The 22,544-nt window shown below is 43.6% G+C and overlaps 1 protein-coding gene across 4 annotated transcripts in view; it reads right to left on the bottom strand.

Moving 5' to 3' along the window:
* Positions 1 to 1,396: 1,396 nt before the first annotated feature.
* CCDC85A (coiled-coil domain containing 85A) overlaps positions 1,397 to 22,544 on the bottom strand; it is a 178,482-nt gene continuing 157,334 nt past the window's right edge. For 2 of the 4 annotated variants that reach the window (XM_019549247.1, XM_019549246.1), the window contains one exon: positions 1,397 to 3,394. In XM_019549247.1, the coding sequence (XP_019404792.1) occupies positions 3,345 to 3,394 (50 nt within the window). In that variant the 3' untranslated portion in view covers positions 1,397 to 3,344. Of the gene's footprint in view, positions 3,395 to 20,610; positions 20,731 to 22,544 lie in introns of those variants that run through there. The other 2 variants (XM_019549245.1, XM_019549250.1) reach the window with 2 other exon arrangements.

Raw genomic sequence — 22,544 nt, forward strand, 5'->3', positions numbered from 1 at the left:
CTGGGGTCTTATGACCCCTGCCACCCCCAGTGCTCCTTCCTGCCCATGGCAGGGGGTCGGACTAGATGATCTGTCTAGGTCCCTTCCGACTCATTGATTCTATGAGTCTATGTAGCTAGATATTTGTTGGGGAGGTATTTGACAGTGACAAGTGAAGAGGAATGTTACTGAACACAAAAACCTTTGGTGCAATTGACATTCTGGAGACTCAGTCGGTATAAGATACCAGAAGGCTGTACGTGACTCCTGCTCTGCAGAGCATGTTTATACTAGATCTGAGCCTGTGCTCAAAATGTTAAAGAGGGCATGCTCACTTTCTACAGTGTTCATAAACATGTCCATCAACCACAACCTTTTGGGAGCAGACAGTACTGGAGATACTCAATTTGTTGAAAAACAAAGTGCCAATCTCTGTGATCTAGCCCCAAAACTATATCACCTTTTCTCCACTAAAGAATAAGGTTAAATGGTGTGTTTAGGTACTTTATCAACGTACATCATAATAACAGAGCCAAGAAATAGCTCCATCTATAACTTTGAGGAGATTTTACTCTGCTGGGGTTTCTCTGACCAGAAACATTTCCTATGGAGTTTCATACTCTCCCACTCCTCTTCTGTTCTTATTACAGTGTGGAAGGATGCAGCTACAGTATTTTCATTTCCCAGAAGGAAGTGAATATATTAAAATTTCCATCTTCTAGTCAAGACCACTAAAACAAACAAATAAACTCATAAGACATTTGCCCAAATATTCTGGCCTACACCCTCAGCTCTGGCCAACTGCTATCAGTGCAAGACCTAGGTTGTGGACTCCTCCAGCATTGACCTGGATGTGTACCAGTCTGAACTCATAGTATAAACAGATCTGCTTTAAATTAAGTCCACTGCCAATAGTTCCAAGCAAGCAGCAGTATGGCAGACTGGGATTATCAAGGCAAATTGGAATCACCCATCCAAAAGGAAGCCCTCTCTTTTCTTAATGCCACACCACATATGCAACAGAAAAGGGTAGGTGTGAAAGATACCACTATGCAGGCTCAATATCTCTAGAAGCTCCCTCTCACTGAAATTCTTACAGAATTACAGCTGTTTTGAACCAGCAATGTGGCATAAACCAACCCTATGACAGAGTAGGTTCAGTATGTTTTCCATTAGTGGAAATTAAGGAATAAAAGTAGATAAGTAAACATGAAACCGGTGTAGAAGCCTGATTTTTTTTCCACATCTAGGACTCCCAATAGCTGTCCTGGGTGATATGGCATTCAAATATCTAACAGAACTGCAACAGAACTTCTGTGCAGGAAGTGTCTTGTCCAGATTCTTCAGTGAACAGAATTTGCTTCTCACAATAGTTCAGATATTTCAAGAACTGTCAGCAAAAGAAAGCAAACAACTGCAAGGTTCAATCATTTATTACCACTGCTAAGATGAACACAGATACTTGATACCCAATTATTATGCAGACCTGTAAAAAAATAGTTTTAATACAGTATCAAAATTTACACAAGTGTCGTGTCAAAAGACCAGTGTCCTTCAAATTAGCCCCAGCAGCTAGGTACTGCAGGTGCACATACTTGGTTTACAGTTCTTCATATATAGGAATACAACAATTTAAGTGTAACTATGAGAATTGCTTATATGAGAAAAAGTAATATGGAAACATAACAAGCCATTGCTTAGGTTTATATATATATATATATATATAAATATATAGATGTGTATATGTATGTAAGAAGCATTTTAAGAAGCAAAATTAAAGGCCAGATTCTGCAGTCTTAACTCAAGGAAAAGGAGTCAACAGGAGTTATGCCTGAGATCAGAGGCCTTGTAGTTATGTCAGATGGGACCAAATAAGAACAACAGGATAGATGGAATTACAGTTGCAAATTAATCGATAACAATTTTCTGAAGACATTAAGCTAATTTTACAACATATGCCCATAGGAAAAAAGGTTGTACAGCATCCCAGAAACATTCCACTACCAACGGACCAGTAATACAACATGTAACAAGCCCACAGGAAACAGAGACTACCAGCTTTGGCTCAAATATTAGTAATCAGGAACAAACCCAAAACTTGGGAATTGTTGCATTCCTATTTTTTGATGCTCAGCTATAGTAAAAAGTTAAGCAACAGCATTCAGTCACAAGCCTGTTGCACATTCATATAAGAAACTATCATTGCATTTAGATATACACAAAATACCTATCATAGCATTTCAATGCACACAATCTAATATTATACATGTAGAAAAAAAATTAAATTTAGCACATCTAGGGCACCTCCTGGTCAAAATTCCAGCAATCCAAACAACAGCTTTTAGTCTCAGAAAAATTAAATACATGCTTTGAGTATAATAAAGCTTTTCTCTAAAGGAACACTATTGTGGGCAAAGAAAGCTTTGAATTAATGCAGTGCAATCTTTTAGATTCATATGGGTCTTATTAAATAAACCAGCATGTCTCTAACCTAAATGGAAGAAATTAGCAATCTGACACCTGGAAAATACTTTCAAAAAAACCCCTCAGATGGTGGTTTTGGTTTGAGATCTTTCATATGGATTGCCAAGTGTTCCATTCATTTAAAATGGTGCTCATCATATACGTCTTCAGAAAAGATGCACCAAAGTGAATGAAAAAGAATTCTATCTTCACTTTCATTTAGAAAGAAATTGTGTTTTACTACAAGTACTGTAGTTTTTGCTACACTACTGGCTGGTCTTTTAGCACCTCAAAATACAAATATTCTAGGAAAAAATGCTCAGCTAAACATTTCTTACGCACCATTAACTAATAGCTTATAGACTGAAGTGCAAGTTACTAAACAACCGATGTTCTCAAAACTGTGGAGACTGAAGGCACAGTTTATTGGTGTCTCTCCAGCCTGGTGAAAACTCCTGTAAATCTAATGGAAAAAGTCATTCAAACTCATTGGAGGTTCACCCTAAGTATCTAAAAAAAATCATTTTTTCTGTGCATCTCCTGCAGAGTCTCCAGTTACGTTTTAAGTAGGAATTATAATATCTGAATGTTTCTTAAAGTGTATGCATAAATGACAGCGCCATGATTACAAGAGGCAGCATTTAGCTATTCAATAGACTGCAATGACGGAATACATGGGACACACAACTCTCGTCTGAAAGGCTTCTATGAAGAGTCTGTCCTAGTTTCAGAAGCAATCACATGTAGTGCATGTAGACATCCTGTTATCAGCTGAGAAGTTACTGTAGAGAGAATAAATTCTTTATCTGTCACTGGCATTTTAAACTTTGTATCTCCAGAGAGAGGCGATGCTCCTGTCCTCTTACATTGGTCCTTTATACTGATTCCCCGACAAATGTTGTCTAATTCCAGGGCACGAGCCTGCAGCATCTCCAAGTTTCCTCCACACAACCTAAGGGCGGTAATAGAAAAAGATGTCATTCTGTCATCCAACACAAAGGGGGGGGGGGTATTATATATTCTTTATACATACCATGCACCGTAAATAGAGAGTGAGAGGCAAGTACTTAAAGCATGACAACAGTACGTTGAAGGACAACACATTCTTCCTTAACAAAGAAAGTACATATTTCAAATAACCAATGATCAAAAATGAAAATAATGTACCACCATATGAATCACTCTGACACTATGTTTGGAATACAAAAAAATGAAAACACATATATATAATTTGTTCCCAGAGAGAAAAAAAAAAAAACCTCCTACTCAAGTCAATTTCAGGAAGATGGGATTTAGTCCAACAAACAATTTAACCATACGTTCAACTTTAAACACAGGAGTGAGTGGATCTGTTTACTTAAGTGAGACTATTAACTTTCCTAAAGTCAAACACCTATTGAAATTCTTTGCTTAACTTTAAGACAATGGGAAGTCTCATGGAAATCAATAGAAGTGTCCCTGTGCTTAAAGTTACATAAGCTTAAGTGTTTTGCTAGACCAGATGAAAATACAATTTTAGCAGGAATTCTCATGTATTTTCATCGTATGGACTGTATATGGAAAGGAGTCTTCCTTGTCCTCATCTCCATTCCCATTTGCGAGTGTACAGCACACGTTACAACAGAAGACACTCCTCATACAGAAAACTAACAACAGGAAAGCACTTACTATATTCCTACATGACTTTTAAGATTTACCAACTGAAAATGAGAGTAGAAAGCACCCAAGCATGCCCTAGACCAGGAATGGGCCATTATTTTGGATGGAGGGCCACTTAACAAGTTTTGGTGAGCTCTGGAGGGCCACACACACATAATCTTTCAGAAGATACCATTTTAACAAATTATAGATAAACAAAATAATCACATACTAAAAATAAAACATCTATTTTTAACATACTTTTATTTCAAAAAGTATTTTTTCTTGATTTATTTTTTTAGTTGAGTATATAAATAAATACATAAATAAATAAATTTTATATATATATAGAGAGAGAGAGAGAGAGAGAGAGAGGTGATTGCATAATAGCTTAAAATAGAGTTTTACTCTTTTATAGTGTGTGTGGGGGGGCGGTTGGGAGACATGAGGAGTGGGGTTGTACTGGGTGGGTGGTATGGGGGGGTGAGGAAGGGAGAGGTGTGCACATATGTGGGCCTGCCTGCACACTTAGTCCCAGAAGCCAGCCAAGAATGGAGGGATGGAGGGGAACAGGGGGGAGGGGCAGATGGCACATGCAGCAGAGCTTCTTGGGTGGTGCAGTGAAGGTGAAGGTATGGTCCACCCCCTTCCCCATCCAGTCTGCGGCTGCCACCCATGGCACTCTACATGGGGCCAAGCCCCACCTGCTCCCACCTGAGATGGTCAATACCGTACTCCCGCTTTGGCCAGTACACACAAATCCCCAGTAGGGCTGCTCCTGCTATTTCTGCTCAGCTCCTCCCATCTCCAGCAGCTCCTTCTTCTGCCCCTGCTGCACCACTCCAGGCAGCAGGTAACATGTGGAAGCAGTGGCAGCTATGGGGATGCATACCAGGCACCACATACACAGCCAGGCAGGGGAAGGGGAAAGCTGCAGCCAGGTGGCTCCTGCCCCAGCATGTGAGGCTCCAGCTCTAGCTCCTGGCTGCCCTCTACCCACTCAGCTGCCTGGAGGTGGCTGCTCATCACACCAGACTAGTGTAGTGAGTGGAAAGCAGCCAAGTGTTAGAGCTGGATCCAGGGCCCTACACACTAGGGCAGGGGCTACCCAGCTTTAGCTAGTGGCCTGCCACACCCCCTCTGGCTGGGTATGTGGTGCCTGGAATGCATCCCTGTGGCCACTGCCACCTCCCTGCACTACCTGTTGACTCTTTGGAGTCCTAGTTGAGCCCCTCAGTCACAACACAAGCTGGAGAGGGACATATTCAAGGACCACACCTGTGAAGATTTGTCTAAACTTACTGGAAGGGCCCACATCAAAACACAAGTTCTCATCACTAAACCCAAATTTGGGGGATTTGAGCCCATCTAATCAGAATAGAAATAGTTAGCAGGAAATAAAAAACTGTCCTAGTAATATACTAGCAGAAAAGATATGTCAATTAGAATACATGGTTACAATGCTTGACTCGCAACAATTTATTTAATGTGCCAGCAATTTATTTAATGTAACTCTTACTCATTAGCACATTTCCAATATGTTCCATCAAAGTAAACATTAACAAAACTGCCCAACTGAGACATTATTTTTGGAACTGTAAAACTTAGTTGTCTGATTTCTGTGCAAATACAAACATTTCTTGGAATAGTTCTTCTACTCAATGAACAATAGGTACTATTTCCTTAGATGTTAATGCTGACATTGCAACAGAGAGCAAACTGAAGCTCTCAAGGGCTTTTTTCAGAGAACTAATAATATCTAGTTGATGAGAAGGGACATGCTGCATCAAATTTTTACTCATATCATTTTGCGTTACCACACTATAGAAGTGGACAAGACATAAGCTCTCTCCCTAGTATTATTGTACATAACCAATTATATTTCATCAGTGAGAAACCACAATATTTCTGTCAATGTTAAAAGGACTATTTCCACTTCAAGACCTGTCCCATTCATAGAAAGCAGTTATTGGCACTGTGCCCGTTTCTGTTCGATGATCCATTCTCGTGCCACCTTGGCACAGGTGGCTGGTCTTGAGCGCCAAGTAGCCTCATGTAAACCCCAGAGAGTTCCTCAATCACCTTTGGAGAGGCCCCCAAACTCGCCTGCCATGACTTCTGATAGATCTTCAGTTGGGGGGGGGGTCCCCATTGAGGATGCCTCCAGAGTTGTCATGTCCTTTGGCGGATGTCCATGGGGCTCCAACCTCCCCTACACCCCAGCCATGTGCCAACCTTTGAGACGAGCTTCAGGATCTTTTGCAGCTAGCCCTCAGATGATGTCTCCCTTGATTCCCATGCTTCCTCCTTTGCAGACAGGCATCTGGAGCTCCAACTAGACCAGGGAGGGTTGAGACACTTTGTCTTTGGAGACATCCCCTCTGATGCTCCGGATATTCTCAGATGGATGCCGCTGATCGCTGCCGCGTTTCCACATCACCCGTGATCTCCCGTCAGGGTCTTTGTTTTCTGAGACCCAGTAAGGGAGGGCTTACTAAGCACACGCTAGGCGGGGTAAGAAAATAGGACCAAAAGGAAGAACAAAAAGAACCACACCAACAACACAAGGCAAAAAAGCCAAGGGGACCCCAAACAAAGAAGGAAAAGGATCAGAAGAGGAAAAAAATGAAGGTAAAGAGGAGGGGAAACCATACAGCCATAGGCTTTTCACTCCCCCCACATCCAGTGCCCTAGGTAAGTGGGTCCCTTGGGCTGGGACCCTGCGCTTCCACCCCAGCTCCTGCTGGAGCCACCTGTAGCTTGGCGTCCCTGCACCAGCCGACGCTGATGTGAACTCCAATGGCAGCTCCTGCTGCCGCCATCACTGGGCTCTCTGCCGGTTCCTCCGGCCCACTCTGGTGTGGGTCACTCCTGGCATGAGGAGCTCTTGCAGCCCCTCCTGCTGCAGCCGCTTGTCTCCATGCCTGCTCTTCAGCTTCTTGCTGGTGCTGGGAGCCTCTGGTGCAGCAATCCCCCGCTGTTTCTCCTGCTCCCAGTGTCACCTCATCGCTCCTCCGGCGTCCTGCAAGCAGTGATGCAAGCATATATTTGCATATATGCAAATGTGCAAACAAACATAGGTGCCCACAGCCTTAATCCAGAATAGATGTTTTTTACCTTCTTTCTTTTCTTTTTGTTTTTTTGCAAATTGCTGCAAGTTTTAGCATGGGTACTCTATAAACTATGCATGATATTAGTCCAAAGACAAAAGGCTCATGATTTTTCATATAATTAATTGTACTGGGCCCCAGCAGTGTCAACAGAATGTCAAGCTATAGCAACTGCATAATCCAGCGCTGCTCAGTATGCACGTGTACTCCAGATACTCCCCACAATGGACCCATGTGCTAATTACTCATGCCTGGAACCAGATGTTCTTATCCTCCAAAAATTTATATGCAGATGGGGCGCGGGGCTGCCTGGCCCAGTTCCACCTCATGGTGGGTGGGGCCACGCTAATCACATGTGACAGGCTGAGAGAGGGTCAACAGAGCCTCTCACCTACGTAAATGTTTGGAGATGTCTGTGAGACATAAAGCTGGTGAAAAAATAGGAATCATTGGAAATGGAAAAGAAAGGCCCACCTCAGCTGTGGGAATGAAGAGGAAGTTGAAATGTATTCAGCATAGTGACTAGAAAAAGAGTCAGTGCTTAGGGGGCTACGTGCAATGGGCACTATATCTTATTCAGATGGGCTACACCAGGGTAGGCAACGTTTTTTGGCCGGAGTGCCGAAAAGCCCCGCAATACCTACCTTGGAAGGTGCTGGAGTGCTGGCATGCCGGAAAAACAAAATGAGGGCAGGGAGTACACGGCAGGATGCCCTGCTTGTACCCCTTACCCCCCCCCCAAAGCCCCTGCCCCCTATCCCTGCTCATGACCCTTGCCTCCCAGCCAAAGCCCCTGTCCGCCAGCCTTGCTGCCCCTTGCTCCCCACCCAAAGCCCCTGCCCACCAGCCTAGGCTCTGTGGCTGCCAGCAGCTACCCAGAACCTGGGCCAGCTACAAACATCTCCACCCTGGCCTCTCCGCCCTGGCCTTGGCTGCCTCCCAGCTCCAGCCCCGGCCCCGGCCCCGGCCCCGGGCTTCAGGAAGGCAGCACATACCTGCAATGCTCCCGGTTGTGCTGCCCTTGCTGCTTCTCCAAAGCAGCGCTGGAACCTGGAGAAGCAAGGCACAATGCGGGGCACAGAAAGCTTCCTGCTCCAAGCTCCCCGCTGCTCTGCCACACTTCCCCTGTGTACACAGAAGCAACGTGGGCAGAAGCACAGGGTTGTTCCCCCTGCTGCTGCCCCCACATGCAGGGGAAGTGTGACAGGGCAGCTGGGAGCAAGTAGTTTTCTGCGCCCCCCGCTGTGCCCTGCCACACCGGATTCCAACACTGATTTCCAGAAGCAGCAAGGGCAGCACAGCGGGGAGCACTGCCAGTATGTGCTGCCTCCATGGAGCCCGGGGCCGGGGCCAGGACGAAGAGGCAGCAGATGTTTGCAGCTGGCCCAGGTTCTAGGTAGCTGCTGATAGCCATGGAGCCCAGGCTGCTTGCAGCAGGGCTTCCATGGGAGCAGCCCCAGCTCCGTGGCTATCAGCAGCTACCCAGAGCTGGGGCCGACTGCAACTGGAAGGCTACAAATAGCTGCTGCCCTCCCACCCCTACCCCAGCCCTGGCCTCTGGAAAGGTAGCAGGTGCTGGCACTATGCCCTTTGGGGCTCGGGCGAGAAGGCAGCAGCTCTTTGTAGCCTTCCAGCTGCAGCCAGCCCCAGCTTTGGATAGCTGCTGATAGCCACAGAGCCTGGGCTGCTCCCAGCAGGGCTTGCAACATCCCAGCTGCCTGCTTGGAGCAGCCTGGGCTCCCAGCTGACAGCAGCTACACCAGGGGCAGTAAATTATTTCGGGTGGAGGGCCGCTTACCCAGTTTTGGTAAGCTGTCAAGGGCCGCATGGGTAGCCCCACCCTTTGACAGGTGCCCCGCTCCCTGTTCATCATCTTGGGACCACTGTTCCAATGTCTTGGGACCAATGTCTCAGGGCCAGCGCCAGTGGGGCCCAGAGTGGGGCGCAGGCTGGCAGGGGTCTGTGGAGCTGCGCTGGGCTGCGCCAGCAGGGAGAGGAGGAAGCTGGCCCAGCTCCATAGCGCCACTGCTGGCTAGGACCCTGTACTCCTGCCGCTCTGCTCTGGGCCCTGCCAGCGCTGGCCCCAGGACACCGGTGTGGGCGCTGTGCACCTGCTCACTCCCAGTGCCCCGCCCCAACCCCCTGCTCCCTGGCAGGGAATGAGCTGGTGCTGAGTGCGGGAAAAAGTGGCACCTCCACTGCCCCATGACCGGCACTCCCTGCTGCAGACACTCGCAGCCCATACAGGGCTGTCCCGAGCAGGCATAGGCAGCCCCATGTAGGCTGCAAGTGGCTGCAGCATGGAGCACCGGCCATGCAGGGGGCAAGGGTCACTTTTCCCCAGGCTCCTTCCCTGTCCAGGGTCCTCCCCCGCCCTCCCCCCCTTACTTGAATTTCCAGCGCAGTGCAGCCACATGGTCCCTGCTGGGGCTTCCAGCCGGGGAGAGACCGGGGGGGCCCTGCTGTTGCAGGAGCCTGCCAAGCTTCTCCTAGGTCCTACTGCCCCTGGTTCCTGTCATTTTTGACAGGAACCAAAGACAGATAAATATTAATTTTCTACATTTTTTAGGGCCCCCACAGGCCAGATAGAATGGCCTCATGGAATGGATCCAGCCCAAAGGCCATATTCTGCCCACCCCTGAGCTACCCAGAGCTGGGGCCAGCTGTAGCCGGAAGGCTGCAAACAGCTGCTGCCTCCCTGGCCTCCACGCGTGCCGAGGAAAATGGCCTTGCGTGCCATCCTCTGAGCTACACTAACCTGTTTTTATGGTAGGGACCCACCAGCATTTTTGCTACCAGGGAAGGGTGTCAGAGCCTGCTGCAGCCTTTATGAGTGTCAGCCTGGCATTGCAGTACCTCCAGGTCCAGGGCTCGTTCCCTTATGGGGGAACAACTGCATGCTTTTCTTATGCGCCACACACACACACACACACACACAAGTTCCCATCAGTATGTTTGCCCAATATGGCCCATGTGTTTTACAGGCATGCTCAGTGTGGACAACATTCAATCAACTTCAAAGCTGGTTTCCATAACTGAGCACATACTGCTTCTAGCAGCAGTTTAATGATAGACACTGTATTTAATAAGGTTTTCTTATATGTGAATATAAAAAGAAAGATTTTTTCCCCTATGCTGATTGGGGAAAAAAACCTTGTCTTATATTCGAGTACATATAATAATTTTTTTCCTCCCCACAAACACACACCAGTTCGTAAAATTTGAGTAAAAGGATGAGGTAGAATTCTCCCTAGAAACAAGGTGCAAGGTAGTGATACTCAGGCTGTAGATTGCACCACAATCCATAGGCTGTAGTAGGGATTCTAGCCTATTTTATTCCATGTACCTATCATGGTGTACAGGCAAACACGCTTAACACGGTTTCATTTAGCATTCATTTAAAATTAGTACCTGGTTTCACTTAGCACTGAGCCAGTTTTGCTATTGCGCTCAGTGAAGCAGCAGCAAGAAGTGGTAAGTGGCAGTGAGTGGGCAGGCAGGAATGAGCATGGAGCCTGCAGTGATGGTGTTGCAGGGCCAAGGCAGGGGCTCAGGGGCAGCAGGAGCGGGGTTAACCAATTAAGAGAGTTAAGCGGGGTTGCTTGTAGTGGTCATTGCCATTGTTAATTCCTCCCCAGTCCACAACAACCTATGCTCCACTATAAAGAGAGACACCACAGAGTTCTATTCTGCTTTCAAGTGCCCAGTCCAATTGAAACTATTGCAGGAAACTATTGCAGGAAGTTTAACTCTTAGGGAGCTGATGGTCTGCAGCAAACCTGAGGAATACATCATATTCAAACATTCTCATGCCTTTGAATGCTATGTTGTACTAGTTCATGTGTGACAGGGTACTTTCAAACATACTTTCCACTGTTGTGTGTTATTTTTTCTAAGGAAGGTGTAGAGGTACCTATTAGGACTGCAGGTTTCATTATACTTAGCATTATATAAATGCAAAATAATTCTTTAAATATCTGAATGTAATGTAGATTCTGAGAGTGGAATTCCATTTTCCTTTGTCCATCCTAATGGCTGATTTTAGCTTTGTGAGTGCCAAGAATGTCACTTGTGCGGCTATCGATTTTATTATCCCATGACTATGGACATGTAAATGCATACACATTCTGCATGCTCATAGGTATACATTGGCAATGCACATATGTGGCTATTTACACCCACTCAGATACTTATTGGTGTCCAAGGCCAACAAATGTATGCAGCCAGAAAACATGTGATTAGCAGGGGTTAGACAGGAAAGGAGAGCACTCCCATGTTTCAGGCCCAGCAGCTAAGTAGTTAGGATACTTAAATAGGAAGTGAAAAAGCCAGATTCTAGGTTCCCTTACCAAAAAGAAAGAAGTTTAAACGGGCATCTCTCTAATCTCCCAGTACAGTACTCTGGATAATGAAAACCACGGGTCAGGTATTATCCAGAGCCCTATCTTGTGCTCCATTTGAGGCTGGCCTCATGGGAAGCAAAAAGGGGAGGCCACATGAATGCAGGAGGAAGAACAAAGGTTATGTGGCTCAGTCTGGTAGCTGCTGACAGAGGAGTAGACTGTGGGTTCTCACCTAGACCACAATTCCCAACAGTGCTGAGCCTTCTATGCTGTACTGATGCTCATCCATTTTATCCAATGATTACAAATGCAAGAGGCAGTGGCTCAGGTAAAGTCAGCAGCAGCGGCCCCTCAATATGAGGATGACAAGTCTTCCAGTAAATACAGAAGTCATTAGTGAGTCTGTAGAAGACAGAGGATCCTGATCTGAGATCCACACATTTGACTGCAGACATTATAAATAGTTCCAAGAAGAAGAAGTAGAACTCAGTGATGACAGGTCAGAGCTATTTCCTTTTGTATCTCTCATCTATTTGCCTCCATAGTAAAGTGAGTTTGCTCAAAAAGGTTGATGTCTTGTCAATAATTCAGTGCTCTAGTCTCCCAGGTATTGATGCTAATATAGTGTTTCTTTAGATTAGCCTTCAAGGTGTCCTTGACTATCTTCTTTTGCCCACCTCTGCAGTAGTGACTATCAGTGAATTGCAACTATAGGATGAGTTTCAGGAGCTGGATGTCAGAACATGTCCTATGTAGTGGGTCTGGTGCCATATAAACATGGCTTCAATGCTTGCTTGAGCCAGCACACTGGCCTTCAGTCTTCTGCCCTTCCAGTTGATCTGGAGGATTTTCTGATGGTAATATTGCAAAGTTTCCAGGTGTTTCCTTTATGTCATCCAAGTGTCACACCCATATATCAGGGTAGGGTTGACAACACTATGGTAGACAAGAAGTTTGGTTTGGGTCCTGATGTCATGATCACTGAAGGCACAATTTTGATGACATCCAAAGGTAGCCCTGGCAGATGTTGTCCAGTGTGACTATCATTGTCTATGTTTACTTTTGGGACAGATGGCTACCTAGGTAGAGGAAATGCTCAACATTCTCCAAGGATTGCCCTCTAATAGCTTGGATTTGGAATGTAATGGGCTGATGTTAGGGAGATCTTCCATTCACGTTATATTGGATGCTGATTCCAGATGGAAGTATATCAGCCATGAGATATGGAATAGTTGTGACATAGATGAAAAGGGTGTTGGTGCAATCACATATTGTTGCTTAACTTCAGTTCTAAAAGTGAAAGGGTCCATTTTTTGAGCCATTGTTTAGGACAGTTGCTGACATGATATCATGAAGTCTGATAATGGTAACAATTTTTGGCGGACATCCAAATCTCATCAAGATCTTCTTTAGGGCCTCCACTGATTGAATCAAAGGCCTTAGCCAGGTTGGTGAAGGGCATGTAAAGATCTTGGAGATGCTTGTGGTTCAAGTGAGTGATCTGGAAAAAAATTAGGCATCTTTCCCAGAACCCCAGATTCTGAAGTGCTAACATTTTATAAATTGGAAAAACCACACACCAGATTGATAACCAATTTCAAATTATGAACAATATGTTTTGAAATGACAAGAAATTTGGGGAACTCAAGAAGACAAATATTCCTAAGTGAATACCCAAAAAATAAGGTACCCAGAATCAATAACCATTGCTGAAAATATTGATTGATCACTACAAAGGCAAAATGATCACATTGCAAATATGTAATCTTAAAAAAATTTAAGAACACAGGACAAAAGTAAGCAAAATGGAAACAGAGAGCAGAGAAAAGAAAAGAAATATAATAATTAACTAATCAAAGCTTTGCGCTGCATCTGAAAACACATGGTGAAAGGTGAAATCTGAGTGGAAACAAATTACTTAAAAAATAAATTCAAGATATATCTGAGCAATAATGAGGTAAAAACAGACTCTTGTGTTGAACTTTGAACTTCTAGTGGGGAAAAAAGAGAGCAAACAATATTTTAATATAGGAATTTTAAAATTCAACACAAATCTACACTGGTCATGTCAAATGTAATATATCATTTCAAGCATGGGATCACTTAAATACTCAGAAGTTTTATGGATTGCTATAATAGTTAGTATTTGTAAAATATTTTTCACCTGTAAATTATAAAGCACCATATATAGCTGGGGAATGATCACTATGCCATTTTATAATTGAGGGAACTGAGGCGCTGAGAAATTAATATACTTATGAAATATCTCACCCTTTTACAATTCTAGTCTTAATAGGTAAGCCAGGGATAAAAATCTGACGCCCAGGCAGATGTCAGAATCAGCCTTTCTCCATAAACACTCACAATTTGCTGATCCCTGCTGACCAAAATGTTATGATTATTATGTTAATAAAAATTCAATAAATTGCATTACATGGGAAATCAGAAAGGAATTGGCTTCATTTTCATATAAGTTTAAGCTTATATTGTCAGCATTTTAAAAGATTAATAACCTGGGTACCAATGTGATTTTAGACTTCATTACATAATACAAAGTACATTAAAATGTACATTGCATATTTCTCTGACTATAACTTTTTATGTCTTATTAAGGTCATGGTCATATTCTTTAACATGCTGACTATTTATATTTTCCTGAGCTTCCAAGACCTAGGTATATTAAAAAAAAAGTAAATGTATTTTATAAATGGTGCTTGTTCTGAAATTATAAATAAGAACATTAGGAAACTTAACTTCTTAAAAGCTTCTCAGTGTAAGAAAATTCAGTTAAACACGTATTAGCAGGCATCAACGTAATGAAATAGTTCATAGGTCATTGATTCATTGATTTTAAGGCCAGAAGGGATCATTAAATCACCTAATCTGACCTCCTGTATGTCACAGGTCATTAGCTTTTACCCAGTTACTCCTTTACTGAGCCAAATAACTTGTCTGTGACATAAGTACAGCCTTGCTTTAATTTATAGTCGGCACATTATTTCCTAGAGGATACTCTGAAAATGTGACACATTGAAGGGCTTGATGCAAAGACCACTGGGTGAGATTCTCTGACCTTTTCTATGGAGGAGGTCAGACTAGAGATTCATAATGGTCTCTTCCAAGCCTTAAAAGAGAAAAAAAAAATCAATGAGCAAAGCTGTTCCCTATATCAGCACTATAACCTAGCTGGAATAGGCACATTTCTATAGAGGCCAGGATAGAATCAAGTAGTCCTCTTTTAAACAGGAGCTCAGGAATTTGAGCATTCACTTTGGATGGCTCATAACCCTCACCTTCCTGAGGGGATTTGAACCACCATTTCCCTCTTCTCAGGATACTGACTCATCACCTGGATAACTGGGTAGTCTACAATGGGGAAGATGGCTGCAGTCATTCCTCCAGTAGAAGCTCTGCCATTTAAATATTCACTTGGCCAGAGAAGGAAAGAGATTGGGTGCATCTACACAAAACATTAGAAGTGCAATAGACTAATTCTCCTGAGCCTGAGCACGTCACAGCAAAAGTTGTGCTAATGCACTAATATGCCGTAGAATTTGTCTACTGTGTATTAGTATCACAAAAAATGTATGCTGTGCTACCACACAGTAGTGCCAATTATGGTGCATTATGTTTAGTACTTGTTATTACAGGTGTGTCGTAATTATGGCAAATTAATGAATGCGTAGATGCACCCAGTTTGACCATGACTCAGTAGTCTAGGGCAGTGGTCTCCAAAGTGGGGTGCGCGCACCCCAGCAAGTGCACAAGATGATCCATTGGGGTGCGGGAAGAAAATATTAGAACTTCTATTTATATTTATATAAATATACATATATTGGGGGTGCGTGCTCAAATTTTTTACTGATAGGGTGCGCGATCAAAAAAGTTTGGAGACCACTGGTCTAGGGGATTAGGGCAGCCTCCAGAAGTACCAGGAGATATCTGGGATCCTGCCCCTACTTCACTATATAGTTCATTATTTTCTATGAGGTATTTATTGGAACAGACACTGGATTCTGGTCACTCCAGCTCCCAGGTAAGTACCCTTACAGCTAGACTGCAGGATGACTGTGAATACCCAAGACCAGTAGCTCAAGCCTTTGGCCCCACAGACCAGAATGAGTAGCATGGGGTCAGTCCATGGGCCAGATCAGTCCCCGCATATCAGGACTGGGTCCTAAGCTGCTTCCTCTCGAGCCCACATGCTAGGATCAGGCCTCATACTACCCATCCCCAAGCACCAGGGTGGGGCCCTGGCACCTCATGCTGTCCCCACCTGGCCCCACATGCTGGGATTGGATTCTGGGGCCCCACACCATCCCCAGGCACTGGAATTTGGCTCCTGTTACACCCATGCACTAGGATCAGGCCCTGTGCACCAGAATCAGGACCTGGAACTCTGTCACCCGGCCTCATAACACCTGTGTGCCTGAACTGGGATGCAAGGCCACTCTATTAGGGGTCTGTAAATTTGGCAATAGGGGAACAGCAATTAATGTTTCCACCGCTCCCCCACTACCAAGCTGTTAGACCCATGGGGAGCCCTGCAGACTGGATGACAGATTCAGGAGCCAGATCCTGCCCACAGGCTGGGATTGAGCACTTGTGTCCCAGTTATGTTTATAAATCACTTATTTACGCTTAGTGAAGTTCACTTCTACGAAATACATAGGGTTCTAATTTGCCAAAGTTGTGACAACCTATACTCAACTGAACAGTAATTTTGTATTTTCTACACACTTCCTATGTAACTTCTAAAAGGGAGTAGAGGTGCCTACAAAACCCCAGCCAGGAGAGAGGAAGAAGAGGTGTCTGCGAGAGGGAGTTGCCTTGTGTGCATCTAGTCTCGTCACTGGACTGGGATATACAGGCATCTTGTAAATAAGTAAATCACAACCTTGACTATGCTTCATCGATTTCTTCCCCAATGGGGAACACACCTGCAAGACCATGAAAACGTGCAGCAAAAACAAAAGTGTTTTTAACAATAACTTTTTTTTTGGTAATCCCATGCCTGTAATTTTTTTCCTATTCTGTAGAGAATTCCCTATCCCATCCCATCAGGTAAGAATGTCACTAACTAATCATTTCTGTCATACACTGTAGTCTGTAAAATATGGCAGACTACTTGAGTAGGGCCCATGTACTGCTTCATCCTGCTCTCCTCAATTGCCAGATACTATAGAAATGGAGGATCAAATTTATGGTATTTCAATATATTATATAGCAAAATCTCTTGTTTGACTGATAATGGGACTTTGTTTCATTTAGCTGGACACGCATCTTTTATTTAGAATACAATGGCAACACATGCCTATTTTTGCCTGCTAATGTTAATCCTACAAGCAGGGACTTCACAGAAAACTAAATTCTGTGTACATTTTATCAATCCAAACCTAACCAAGTACTTTACTGTTATATACATACCCACTAATACCAACCAGCAATTACAGATTTTCAGAAATAGGTTGATAAACATTCCATTCAATACAGTGACTTTTTCAGGGAGTATTTAGAGTTAATTTCAATAAGCTAATTTTGTAAAACACATGACCTCCCAGCCAAACTGTTTTATGTATCTTAGATTTTATACAATGGGAGATGAAATTCACCCATCTATGGAGGACAAATATAAGACATTCAGTTTTGCTGAAACCTGCACTTCTCAAGCACAAGGGAAGCTGAATGTCTTTACCAGCTTGGTATACAATAGTGCTGGAATTAGCACTGTCTCTAGCCAGACTCAGTGTGGATGGTTACAGTGGTAGGCCAGGTAAGCAGCTATGGAACCTGCAATTATATGCAGATGGACTAGGGTTAGTGCTCTCCCAGTTCACTTATTGGAGCAGTGCATGCTGAGACACTGTATTGCAGCCATAGGCTTGGTATTATGTTGCAGGAATAGATTTGCCTGTTGTAACTCCCACTCACTTCACCTGCATAAAACTTGTTTACTCAGGCTTTATACAGAAGACAGCAATGTCACCCAGCCAGATGGAGGACAATTTTCCTTCCAACTCACAAATATAGTCAAATCAATATTAACTCTCAGTGGATACACAGTGCTCTGCATCTTTAAAAAGCTTAGCAAATACTGAACCTGGTCTTTCTCAGCCAAAACTTACCAGTGACCCTTTCTACTCCCTCTTCTTCCCCTACCCCCAGGGAGGAGTTCAAAACTGGACACACAAGTAACTAATGTTGGGATCTTTTTGTTACAACAGGTTATTGGCAGTCACGTCCAGAAGAGACTGCAAGTCTTACTCTCATTTTAAAAATAAGTACATTGTGCCAGACAGAGACTGATGGCACGAAACCAAAGGAAGGCAAGATCAGCCGGGTGCTGTCTGGAGAACCTTGTTCCTGGTACTATGCTTAGACCATTAGACCATGCCTTTCTCTGTTAATTAACACAAAGGTTTAAAGTATCCACAAAGGAGCAAGGAGTTATTTTACATTGCGGATACATGTTTAGTAGTGCAACAAAGCTGCCCACTGAGATCTCATGATAGAGCACAGCCAGCTTGTGGTAGCTCATTGTGTTTTAGAGAGTGAAACAGAGTGCTGCAAGAATTACAAGGAGTCACGGAGGCAAGCAGTCAGTCAGTCACACAAGGAGTCCCTCTGAAGTCACTATGATGGCATGTGAGTGACCACTTACCAGCCTAAGTGAGACCTTCACAATCTGGCCCCAGGTTACAAAACAATTCTCTTCTCTTCTTATGTTAACTTCCATAAAAACAGTGATTATTTTACATCATCTTCACTATTAAATGAATTACTTATTTGATATTTTAGTGCATCCTGGACCAAATCAAGAATCCAGAGCCACCCACCCCTCACGGAAACATGTGCCTGAGGTGCGGCAGAGTCTGTCAATCCCGGATCAGCCTTGTCAGCCATCTTCAGACCCACAAATAAGACAATCATGGAAGACAATCACCCTCAACTGTGAGGTATTGCCAAAGAAGATGTTTCATTTATGCTCTCTGAAAGTACTTGGTGAAGTATGCATGATCCAACTATACATATAACTTGTATACATATATACCAACTTCACCTTTGCATTAAAATATTTGTCTATGCGGGTCATTATCATCCCACATTATGCAAATCAGGGGTCACCCTAATAGACAACTTCACCTACACAGAAACATGCTCTATTTCATCATCTTCAGAGAAAAGATATATTCTTATACTTCATAATACAGGCCCTAATTAGGGACCAGCAACACATTACACTAAACCCAGTACACACACACACACACACACACACACACACACACACACACAAGAACAACAACAAGATGGTCCCTGTCCCCCCCACACCAAATTATGGCTAGATCCAAATTGTTCTTGTAGGCCCCCCAACCAGACTTAGGTGGAATGTAGGATTGTAAGTCCTAAAAGTGATAATCATGCTCTGCTACCCATAAGACCATGGAGGCTTATATTCATTAGTCACCCCAATTCTAGCTTGAGGCTCAATATGTGCAGAAGTGATCCTGATTTGGCATCCATTATTCAGGTCCCTCCTAAGCTTTGTTGCAACCCACATCAGAGCTGGGAGGCTCCTTAGGCTAAATCCTATTTTACTTTCACATGCCTAAGAGGCACTTATATCATGGTTTTTGGTTAATTTAACATGCTCAGAAGGCTGCACTATGGCCAGGCAGGCTCTGGGATGGAAGAGAATCTCCTGGGCACATGCATAATATTGTGTAAGTCCCAGAAAATCCACAATTAGTGAGTGTCTGATAAATGAATGGGCTACTTCTACTTTTAGCCCCATCAGTGAGAGAACTAGGCTCTTAGCCCTTTTCACCTAAAGGGACTTTGAACCCTCATTTCCCACTTCAAAGCAAAGTGCTATAACCATGCAGTCATGGGATAGGTAATATTCAGAATACTCTCCGAGCCTCTTAAAGTCGGCTCGCTGAGGTGGATTCAATATGTAGACAAGCAAGTCAGAGAAAGTGTGGCTTAGTGAGTGGGACTGCTGTGGAAGTGAAGGAGCCCAGGGCCGTGTCCCAGTGAAGCAGAAATGACCCCCTTTATTAAATGCAAAGAATAAAGAAAAGCAACATGGGATTTTTTTTCTCCTCCTCAGTCTGTTTTACTTCTGATGGTACATGTATATATGGGCAATCCTATCCTGCCACTGGTGTAAACAGGATCCAAATTGTGTGCAAGCACCGAATACTATAGTTGTGTAGCTACATATTGGGACTCATAAAGGTTAAATAGGACTGTACCCTGAACTCCCTGATCCATTAGGCATCCAGAGAGCAAAGCTAATGCCTACTGGACACTGAAAGCTGCATTCAGTTCAGTACAAAGCACAGCACCCACATTAACTCAAACACAGGTAGTGGTAGTGCCCATTTTTGCACGAGTGTAGTCACAGCCTTCACAAATTAATTGGGAGATGTGGGTTTTAGGCTGCCATAAAACAAAGGGGATTCTAACCTACATTTCTCACCTCCTAGGAGAGTACCCTAGGTACAATGCTACAGACTACTCTTTTCGCTTGCCCTTCTTTCAAGAGAAAGAAGGGCACCTTCCACCCCTCCTGCTGAAGCTGAGTCACTGGGTACTCAAAAGTGTAAGAGTTACAGGACCAGACATGAAGGGACAAGATGGAGACTGCCTCTCTACCCCAGTAATGAGGACATTTCCCTGGGAGGCAGGACACCTGGTTTATGGGACTTGGTACCTGAGTTATTTCTTTTTCTTAGCAAACGAGTGTCTAATGTGAAAGTCATTAATAGTGCTGGCAGCAGGGACTGGAACCCAAGTCACCCAAACTGCCAGGGGAGTGCCCTTGTCAGCAGATTGCACAGCTAGATGCCTGGTGCTCCCTGTCCTGGAGCAAGCTGTCTAAATTGGGGCACCTAGAAGAGCACTTTGGATCTGGCCCTCCAAAGAAATGATGAATAACATAAAACAGGAAAGACATCTGTGAAGATAATACTATAGTGATATTTCTCCAAGTACGCTAATGCTTTAAGTATGATGGAACATGTGTCAAACAACATACAAGGCATTCAGCATGTACTGCACTGGAGAGATGTTACCTTAATAGCATTTACCACTGATTCAGGCTGCTGAGAAGGTGAGACATGTCCACTGAAGCTAGCTGGATGGTTTGGAGAGCAGTAACTCCCATCCGCCCCTGATGGCATCCTAAGGGAACCCTTAGTAGAAAATTAAAAACTATTTAATAAGTAAAGGTGTTTGCACCTAATGAAACAGATGCAATTTCTTTTAAAGACAGTCACTTGATCATGTAAGCAGTGAGGGTATATTTCATTCAAAATCTTACCCTATTTCTCACTGATGTTTGTGCTGGTTTCAGTCCTGTAAGGACCGATTTCAAAATTAAGCACAGCTGTTATGGTGAGTAAAAGGCATGGGTTTGATTTGCAAAAGACACACTTTTAAGCAGTTGCCTACCAGCTAAAGAGAGACTATAGTCCAGTGGCCAGAGCTCTACTCCCAGCTTTGCCACTGACCTACTGTTCTGTAAAATGTTCTATAGCAGGCGGTGCATGCAGGGCAGCCTGCTGGACCACAGCTTTCCTGCAAAATCTTGAGCACACCCCTTCAGTGCTCTGTGCCAGAGCTTTCCCATTTGGAAAATTAAGACAATGTAACAACCACTCACCTGTAGTTTGTCACAAGGGTGTTGTGAGGGTTAGGAGAAGACAATTTTGGATCCATATGTAGATTTTAATAACTAGCTGCAAACAAATGCATATGCTACTGATTGATTGATATATATATACCTACATACACACACATACATCTATCAGTCCATTTATATATAGATAGATATATATCAATCCATTTATATATAGATAGATATTAATATCTATATAGCTATAGGCACAGATATAGATCTCTATCGATATTGATATATAATTTTACAATAACATTTCCCTGTAGGGTTTGCAATCCAGATTCTGCTGCATTATACTGAGAAAGTGGCAGTGGTGGGGAGATCCTTACATGATTCCTTTTTGGTCCTTTCTCTATTTTAAGGGTGTGTATTCAGCTAAAGATAAAATGGCAGGTGACCCCTTGAAAGTCACCCCTGTTGTTTCCCAGCTTCTGCAGTGTCATCTGAAGTAATTAACCTCAAGAGTACAACTGAGGAAGAGAGAGAGGAGAGAGAGAACGAGAAAGAGACAACAAGATATTAGTAACTGGCCTGACATAGCAAGGGGCAAAGGCATGCTTTAGCACAAAGCTTTTGGTAACTGGTGTGATCCAGCAGGGAAGGCACTCAGGAAATCTGGACTGCCAGTTGTCTGTCAGAGAACCATAGGCAAATCATTCCCTGTCTTTGAACCCTTTTTTCCCTGCCCATCCTTATCCACCTTGCCCATTTCTGGTGCAAACTCTTAAAAACGGAGGCTCTCTCTCATTGTGTTCTTGACTGGAGAATATAGGTGTGACTGGATAATACAAAGAGTAAATTCAATTATTAAATACATTTAAACTGAAGCAGCCATTAGTAACTTTCTTCTCATTAGGATATTACCCCGAGCACAATGGCAGCTCCGCAGCCTACAAAAGCACTTATAGTTTTCATCATCTCAAAAATCACTGTGTTCCCTACAGTGATAACAGGGAAATACATGGCAATACTGCAGTGCTGAGGTAACCTAATCTAGCAGCTTACTTTGGTGAAATGCTAAAAATACTTTAGCTGTGTTCTCATAGTAGCAAACGCATAGCAGCACAGCCAGCATCTGCTACCTCTTGCACTTAAGAGGCATTAACAGCCTTTCCCTCTTGACCTGTTCTTCATGTATAATCCTTTGCTCCTTCATTCAGAATTTAATTCAATAAAGAAGAAACCAGTATAGAAGAAAATAAACATTTAGAACTTGTTAAAACACAGAAAACTATACATCTCTTCACCGCTGCTTTTCATGGTAGCTTTTCATTAAAAATGCCACAATAATCTGTGCCGCAGTATGCGTGAATGCATTTCTATCATCTT

Source organism: Crocodylus porosus, unplaced genomic scaffold, assembly GCF_001723895.1.
Source record: "Crocodylus porosus isolate Cpor-Errol unplaced genomic scaffold, CroPor_comp1, whole genome shotgun sequence".
In the NCBI taxonomy this organism is placed as follows: Eukaryota; Metazoa; Chordata; order Crocodylia; family Crocodylidae; genus Crocodylus; species Crocodylus porosus.